Here is an 8,652-nt window from a genome sequence, read left to right on the forward strand (position 1 = left end):
CAGTCAACGACCCTGACGATTTAAAAACATGAAAATTAATTAAATACACAAAGTTTAACATTGCGAAGCTTAAATTGCTCAAAACATGACTAAACTCAAAGTCGAGAGCCAAATTTAAATTTAAATTAAAAAACATGTTGTAATATTTGTTTATAAGTTAAGTGTGAAAGTTAACAGCATAAATGTGAAGCAAGAAACAAAACCATTGAACAAAAATACTAAGCAGCCTAAAATGAATTTTAAATGTTTTGAATGTGTAAACAGTTTATGCCAATAAAATAAATATTGAAAACCTAAATGGATGCTGCTTTTATTAATTAGGAAGCATCTGGAGTTGGGAAGGGTAATTGATCAAATAGTCCACAATTCAAATCAATTAAAAGTATTTGTCACCAAACGTTTTAAATGAACAGTATCCCACAGATCTACCCAGAACACCTTTTTTAAGGGTATACAAAAGGAAAAGACGATCATCCAAAATTGCCTTTAAAGCTAACAATTCGAGACATCTGGCTATTTAGTGTTGAGTTTTGTAACCAAGTCAAGAGCATGGGAAGGAAGCTCTTCCTTATTGTCTGCCTGTTGACAACGTTAACGTTATAACCTTACCTGATAAGTGCAAGGGTGTATTGTTTTTAATATGCACCTTTGTAATACCTGAATATTAGTAGACCACATCTTATAGGTATATAGCAGCAGGACGAGACCAATCCCAATCAAGATGTCGCTTTCAATCACTGCCCCTTCCATAGTTTAAGTTTTATCGCCAAAAAAATTGGATGGGCACAGATAATATTTTTAGATTGTCATGATTTTTAAACAGTTTTTGATTATTTCTAAAAATATGGAAACCATATTAAGCATGTTACAGATATAAGTGTTAGTTTAGCATCAGTCGTAAGCCGCGATTGGAGATCATGGAGGACCAAATGCGAAATAAGCACAAAAATGCTTTCTAATGAAGGATAAAATAGTACGGTCCATTATTATGGACGGTTAAAGTTTTCTGTAAGAGATAGTGAAGGGTTCTACTCAGCTCGCTTATAATCGATTAGATATTCTAGTCCTATAGTTATGGGATTTATCAGTTCCTTTTTAAAATACCTACGATGGTTGCAGATTGTCCCACACATGAGGGGGAGAGACAAGAGAGATCATTTGTTGGCCTCTGAATAATTTGTTGTTCCTCCTGAAACACCTACATACTATACTTGTATGTATATATTTTGCAAAGTTTGAATAGGCCTTTAGAAATTATTTATTGTGTAATTTTTTGGATTTATTTACAGCTCTCGTCAGTTCTTAGTGCAAATTCAACTGGCTCTGGCAAAATTCCATAATTGATTGACATGCTTAATGAATAATTTATGTTCGCTATGATGATGAGTGATGCCTCGATTAAATTGTTTGCATTTTTGGTTCAAACGATTGATTTACTTTATTGCTGTTCGTTCTAATTAAGTCGTAAATATATACGGGTATATTATTTTTAAAAGATTTTCAATTTAACTGGTTGATGCAATTTTCATACAAAGAGACTGATTAGACATTGAATGTACTTTTACTTACACGTTCTTAGCTAACATTTCTCGTGCAACTTAATATTTAAATTACCAAGTCACTGATAATAAATTATTCGATATAACATTGTACAATTTTTTGGATTCTTCTTAGACATATTTGTCAATTAGTTCTTATCAGAAAAGGTACGATTTATAACTTTCCAACAGAAACTATCCTATATAAAGAGCCAGTAACTCTGAATGAAGCCTGTAAGTTAGCTTCGCTGTTTCGATGCGTTCTTTAGTAGTTCTACTGTATATTGCCTCTTGGGGCACTGTGACTGCGGTATACTTGTATAATAGCCCTCGGTTGCCCAAGGCTATTACGCCCTACCACTACGATCTATATGTCCAAACACATTTACAGGATATTGGAAACCAACACTTTGAAGGTCCTGCAGGACACTGATCAGATTGTTCTACACGCTCAAAATTTAACGATCAACGAACCAACAATTAAGTTGAAAAGATTAATGAATTCTCAAATCCTCAAGATTGTCTCATCCGAATTTAACCCATCCCTCGACTACTTTATTATCCAAACGGCGGTGAAATTGGAGAAAGGAGCAATTTATTATTTAACATTAGAGTTTTCCGCCTCATTATCCGAGGCGAAATTTGGTTATTATATTCAGGCCCTTGAGTCTGGCAATTCTACCGGAATGAGGTATTCAATGAAGAGTCTTAAATGTAGCTTAAAGAATGTAATCATGCCTTTCCTTGTTTCGATGAGCCAGCTTTGAAGGCGACCTTCTCCGTATCTTTAGGTCATCACAAAAACTATACAAGCCTGAGTAATACTGAGAAATATAGAGTGCGATATCATTAAGTTGTGACCACTTCGGATCATCCATTCAGTAGTGTAACTATTTTCTCTTACAGGGACCATAATATTGATTACATTTGGTCTGGTTTTAAGACTACACCAAAAATGTCAACCTATTTGTTGGCTTATTCGCTCAATCAGTTTTCACACATATTTAGTCAAACGCAAGGCCCGAGCTCAATTAAGTTTCGTACTTGGGTCCGTTCAGATGCCCTTCAAAATGCGACCTATGCCGCTGATGTTGCACCTAAAATACTTCATTACTTTGAGGAGCTGTTTAAAATACCATTTCCCATACCAAAAGTAGATCAGTTGGGTATGTCAGAATTTAAATATGCTGGTATGGAAAACTGGGGCTTAATTGAGTATAGAGAGTCGGCTATCCTACACAATCCAGATGAAAATAATATTGGGAAAAAGCAGCACGTTGCTGATCTTATAGCACATGAATTGGCCCATATGTGGTGGGGGAACCTCGTGACAATGTCCTGGTGGGGTGATGCGTGGCTTAAGGAGGGATTTTGTAAATACTTCAGCGCTGTTGCGGTTGTTCACGTTCACCCAGAATGGAAACATTTCTTTGAATCTTATGGCAGATTACAGCTCCATGCATTTGATCATGATGAAATACTTTTGAACGAAACCATTCCCATATCACATTCAATTGTACAGAGTAATCCGGAAGAAATTTTAAGGTACTCTACCATTTTCTATAAAAAAGCTGCCTCAGTAATAGGCATGATGTCTGCTATATTGGGCAGTGAAGCCTTCTACGATGGACTGCGATCGTATCTAAAAGACAATGCCTATGGGAGCACAACGCTGAATCAGCTTTGGAATCATTTGCAATCAGCCAGCGATCGTGTGGGTGCATTGGACAAAGCTTATAACATAAGAACTATCATGGAGTCATGGACCCTACAAAGAGGATACCCTTGCATCAAGGTTCAGCGTAATTATCAAACGAATGAGGTCACTGTAAGCCAGAACCACTTCGCCAATGACACAAAATCGTGCTGGTGGGTGCCCCTTAGTTTTACAACCCAATCAGAGAGCAACTTTAATAATACTCGGCCCCGTTTTTGGCTCAAGTGCAATGCGAAGGGCATGGCCAAAGCTGTAACGGTAAACCTCAAATCATCAGAAAATGAATGGATTGTCTTTAATATCCAATCAATGGGGAACTACAGAGTTTATTATGATCCCCGGAATTTGAAAATGATAAGTGATAGTTTACTTCTCCCGGACCATGGAGGCATCCATGTCTCAAACAGAGTTCAGGGATTGTATATACTTCACTCAAATGCAACCTAAGCTGCTCAATCAGACCTTGGACTTTCTAACTTACTTGAGAAAAGAGCGTGAATATATTCCATGGGAAATGTGTGTATAATGGGTTTGGATGCGGCAAACGATTCCTCATCTGGAATGCTAGAGTCGAGCAGGGACAACTCTTAAATACCCTGCATTCACTCTTACAAGAACCATATATGTAAAGTAATATTTTTAATTTAATTATTTTTAAATTACACGAATTAAATGAAAAAGTTAGGCATCCGGACTTTGAAATACACTGTACATATGTGTAGAATATTTATAATGCATCTTGGACTCAAATTTTGTGTTTCCCATAAAGCATGTGGGGGGAAAATCAAAAAAATAAAACAAACTCATATAGCGTACACACATGTGGCATCTTCGTTCAAAATTTGGTGTCTCTACCATTTATAGTTTCTGAGATCTAGGTGGTCATACGGACGGACAGACGGAGAGACAGACAGGGCTAGATCAACTCGTCTTGTCATGCTGATCAAGAACATATATATGTGTTTTGTGGTGTCTGCCACGCCTTCGGCTTGTTACATTTTTCACCTCTCGCAAACCCAATACACTCTTGTACATTTCATGTACAGAGTATAAACATACATTTACATCGGTATGACGTCTATGTATACATAGTACTAGAAAAATTACCTTTACGAGTAAGGCTAAAGGTTTCCTTAGCGGAGTGCATCGAAAAAATAAATTGGTTGATCTTTCTTGAAGTTGCAGATCATGAATAACAAGTTCGGGTATTCTAGCTCTAATAATTTCTGAGATCCTTGCGTTCATACAGATGTATAGATTGACGAGCATTGCTTTTTTAGCTTATAGGGCCTGCCACGCCTCCTCCTGTGTTTTAAATAAACTCTTATGCTCTTTTACTATACAATATTTAAATAAAGAAGTGACTGACAACAGAATATTCGTCAGCAGCTCGTTAAGTTTATTGGATACTTTGACAAAAGCTAATTCTTTGTCAATTATTTCTTATCAGCAAAGGTAAGATTTATAACTTTCCAACAGAAGCTATCCTATATAAAGAGCCAGTAAGTCTGAATCAAGCTAATAAGTTAGCTTCGCTGTTTCGATGCGTTCTTTAGTAGTTCTTCTGTATATTGCCTTATGGGCCTTTGTGACGGCGACATATCATAACCCTCGGTTGCCCAAGACTATTACGCCCTGCCACTATGATCTCAAAGTTCAAACACATATACAGGACATTGGAAACTCACACTTTGAAGGTTCCGTTGGCATTGTTTTAAAAGTACTGCAGAACACGGACCAGATTGTTCTACACGCTCAAAACTTAACGATCAACGAACCAACAATTAAGTTGGAAAGATTAATGAATTCTCAAATTATCAGTATTGTCTCAACCGAGTTTAATCCATCCCTTGACTACTTTGTAATTCAAACTTCGAAGAAATTGCAAAAAGCAAGTCTCTATTATCTAAACATAGAATTTGCAGCTCAATTAACAAATACGAATTTGGGATATTTTATTGAGAATCTTGAGCCTGGTAATCCTATGAAAAGGAGGTATTCAATGAAGAGTTCGTCATCTTATATATCTAGGTATATTAAGCATACCAATTTGTAAAATCTCTTTTCAGTTGGGCCACGGTAACACAGTTTGAAAGAGTTGGAGCTCGTTATGCCTTTCCTTGTTTCGATGAGCCAGCTTTGAAGGCGACCTTCTCCGTATCTTTAGGTCATCACAAAAACTATACAAGCCTGAGTAATACTGAGAAATATGGAGTGCGATATCAGTAAGTTGTGACCCCTTCGGATCATCCTTTCAGTAGTGTAACTATTTTCTCTTACAGGGACCATAATATTGATTACATTTGGTCTGATTTTAAGACTACACCAAAAATGTCAACCTATTTGTTGGCTTATTCGCTCAATCAGTTTTCACACATATCTAGTCAAACACAAGGTCCGAATTCAATTAAGTTTCGTACTTGGGTCCATTCAGATGCCCTCCAAAATGCGACCTACGTTGCTGAAGTTACACCTAAAATACTTCAATACTTTGAGAAGCTCTTTGAAATTCCATTTCCCATGTCAAAATTAGACCAATTGATTATGCCAACATTTAAATTTAATGGAATGGAAAACTGGGGCTTAATTGTGTATAGGGAAGCATCTATCTTATACAATCCAGGTGATATTAAACAAAAGCAGGAAGTGGCTCGTCTTATAGCACATGAATTGGCCCATATGTGGTGGGGGAACCTCGTGACAATGTCCTGGTGGGGTGATGTGTGGCTTAAGGAGGGATTTTCCACATACTTCAGTGCAATTGCCGTGGATCACGTCCACCCAGAGTGGCAATATTTCTTAGAATCTTATGGCGAATTACAACTCGATGCATTTGATTATGATGACAAGAAAAGAATAAACAAAGTTTCCATATCACATTCAGTTGTTCAGAGTAACACGGACGAATGGGAAAAAGATATCAGTGTGTTCTACCATAAAGCTGCCTCAGTAATAGGCATGATGTCTGCTATACTGGGCAGAGATGCCTTCTACGATGGACTGCGATCGTATCTAAAAGACAATGCCTATGGGAGCACAACGCAGGATCAGCTTTGGAATCATTTGCAATTAGCCAGCGATCGTGTGGGTGCATTGGACAAAGCTTATAACATAAGAACTATCATGGAGTCATGGACCCTACAAAGAGGATATCCTTGCATCAAGGTTCAGCGTAATTATCAAACGAATGAGGTCACTGTAAGCCAGAACCACTTCGCCAATGACACAAAATCGTGCTGGTGGGTGCCCCTTAGTTTTACAACCCAATCAGAGAGCAACTTCAGCAACACTCGGCCCCGTTTGTGGCTCAATTGCAATGCGAAGGGCATGGCCGAACCTGTAACGGTAAACCTCAAATCATCAGAAAATGAATGGATTGTCTTTAATATCCAATCGATGGGGCACTACAGAGTTGATTATGATCCCCGAAATTTGAAAATGATAAGTGATAGTTTACTTCTCCCGGACCATGGAGGCATCCATTTCTTGAACCGGGGCCAACTGATCAGGGATTGTATGTATTTCGCTAAACTGCAACCTAAGCGGCTCAATCAGACCTTGGACCTTCTAACTTACTTGAGTAAAGAGCGTGAATATATTCCATGGAAAATGTTCAAAGACAACTCTGCTAAGCTGTTGGCGATAATGAGCCCAGAAGCCACACAGGTACTGGAAATCGCATTTTAAATTTATGATTATGATATGATTTTTTTCACAGAAATTCGGAGCTGAAATAATTCAACCGTTATATCGGAAAGTTGACGATCTAAATGGAGGCAACAGTGATGTGATCTTAAGGCCTCTAATTGAAGAGCTGGCATGTAAATTCAAAGTTAAAAAGTGTGTTTAATAAACCACACATACTATTTACATGATAGTCTTATTCTCTAGTTAAGTGCCAAGTTGTAGAAAAGCCTGACTAGGCTAAAGCCTATGCGCTCTTTTTTGGCTACATTTCAGAAAAGTAACTGTCCTCGATGTATAATATTTATTTTAATTTCCATGCTCGAACTTACTACTAGTTTGACGGATAGTTAAAACTTTCTAAATAGAGAGTTATATACTATAATTTAAATTATATTCTGTCATGTGCTTATTAATATTTAAAGACGTATTTTGTTGTTAGGCGGTTTCTTCCAATTTTATATATAGACTTTGTTTATAATTTATATAAAGAAACATTCACTTCAAACCAGGATAAAAAGAATAATTAGGAATAACCGATGCACTCTTGAGAGATGTGCAGAACAAATAACTAAGTTATCTAATAATTTTTTTTAGTCGCTTATCATGACAAACTTAAATTAAACCTTTGCAGCAAGGTATTGTTTTCAATTCTTATCTAAAAACATTAAAATTAATATAATTATGGCAATTAAATATTTGATTCGACTATTTGTCAACGACCAGCCAGGCAGACTCCCAGCCGACTCAACCGGCCCGAACTCTCAATATTCGGAGTCAAGCTAGTACTAACTGCAACGAAGCAGTTTTTTTCGGTGCCTCCGACAGAAGCCGATCGTAACAATAATAACAACAACACCAACAACGACGACGACGACGATGGCAACAAAGCTTCGTTGATCGATGAGAAAAGTCATTGGCACAGGTGCACTGCGAAAATGGAAAGTCATCCATGAAGTCAACTTTTATTTTAAGCTTTAATTGTATTCTCTTAATCGGGGAGGCGTGCTTTGGGGATTTTAGTTCGACTGTAATACGCTTCTTAATTGAATGGATGCGTAATTTGTTTAAGATTGGGGTATTTTCGAGGCCTAAAGCCTTTTTCGTCCGGGTACTCTCTAACTTATCTTCCGTGACTTACAACCCGAAGACTCCTTTAGCTCCACTATTCTTTTCTATATGAAGTTTGTTTACACTGCGGCATACTCAGGAAAGAGCTTATGGACTCTTCTAAGGATTTTTGAGGATAAAGCTTTCCAAATTATTGATTTCTAAATGTTATCAATTTAAATTAACAATTTAAAAAAAATATATCGAAGATGTTGCTAGTTGATTTTTGAAAATCAAAATTAACGTTTGCTTTGTATTAAACACTAGAGATGATAATTTTGTGATGCTTAGAAAAAAACTGATAAGAATAAGAAGAAAAACTAGCATCTACAAATGGACATAAATCCGAATTTTCATTCATTAAAACGTAACCGTATAACAACATTTTTAAGATGATCTTTGAAGGAAGATCCAATAATTTATTCCGAAAAAGCAGGCTAGGGTTAGTTAACGAACATAAAGCTACTTCATGTCACTGGCTATGTATAGAGTCTACGCTTGTTGTTGTAGCCCAGCGACGAGCAGCCAACATACGAGTACTCTTAAGGTACAAACTCTATTCTAAACAGCTGTTGCATTTCAACCTATAGATAAATCTATTAA

The 8,652-nt window shown here is 36.9% G+C and overlaps 2 protein-coding genes across 2 annotated transcripts; both read left to right on the forward strand.

Moving 5' to 3' along the window:
* Nucleotides 1-1,763: 1,763 nt before the first annotated feature.
* LOC115625448 (aminopeptidase N-like) lies at nucleotides 1,764-3,702 on the forward strand. The gene is made up of 3 exons (XM_030520495.1): nucleotides 1,764-1,772; nucleotides 2,257-2,376; nucleotides 2,482-3,702. The coding sequence occupies exons 1-3, from the start codon at nucleotides 1,764-1,766 to the stop codon at nucleotides 3,700-3,702; spliced, it is 1,350 nt and encodes a 449-aa protein (XP_030376355.1).
* Nucleotides 3,703-4,798: 1,096 nt separating this feature from the next.
* LOC115625250 (aminopeptidase N-like) lies at nucleotides 4,799-7,125 on the forward strand. The gene is made up of 4 exons (XM_030520244.1): nucleotides 4,799-5,250; nucleotides 5,325-5,480; nucleotides 5,538-6,921; nucleotides 6,974-7,125. The coding sequence occupies exons 1-4, from the start codon at nucleotides 4,799-4,801 to the stop codon at nucleotides 7,103-7,105; spliced, it is 2,124 nt and encodes a 707-aa protein (XP_030376104.1). The 3' UTR covers nucleotides 7,106-7,125.
* The last annotated feature ends 1,527 nt before the right edge of the window (nucleotides 7,126-8,652 follow it).

This window comes from Scaptodrosophila lebanonensis, unplaced genomic scaffold (assembly GCF_003285725.1).
Source record: "Scaptodrosophila lebanonensis strain 11010-0011.00,11010-0021.00 unplaced genomic scaffold, SlebRS2 tig00000072-arrow-pilon, whole genome shotgun sequence".
In the NCBI taxonomy this organism is placed as follows: Eukaryota; Metazoa; Arthropoda; class Insecta; order Diptera; family Drosophilidae; genus Scaptodrosophila; species Scaptodrosophila lebanonensis.

Bases quoted from the DNA above. Each gene is read 5' to 3' on its own strand.
- LOC115625448 (XM_030520495.1), top strand. The intron at 2,377-2,481 runs GTGCGATATCAT...TCTGGTTTTAAG, and splicing joins GTAATACTGAGAAATATAGA to ACTACACCAAAAATGTCAAC.
- LOC115625250 (XM_030520244.1), top strand. From the start codon at position 4,799: ATGCGTTCTTTAGTAGTTCTTCTGTATATTGCCTTATGGGCCTTTGTG. The intron at 5,251-5,324 runs GTATTCAATGAA...ATCTCTTTTCAG, and splicing joins GGTAATCCTATGAAAAGGAG to TTGGGCCACGGTAACACAGT. The intron at 6,922-6,973 runs GTACTGGAAATC...TTTTTTTCACAG, and splicing joins TGAGCCCAGAAGCCACACAG to AAATTCGGAGCTGAAATAAT.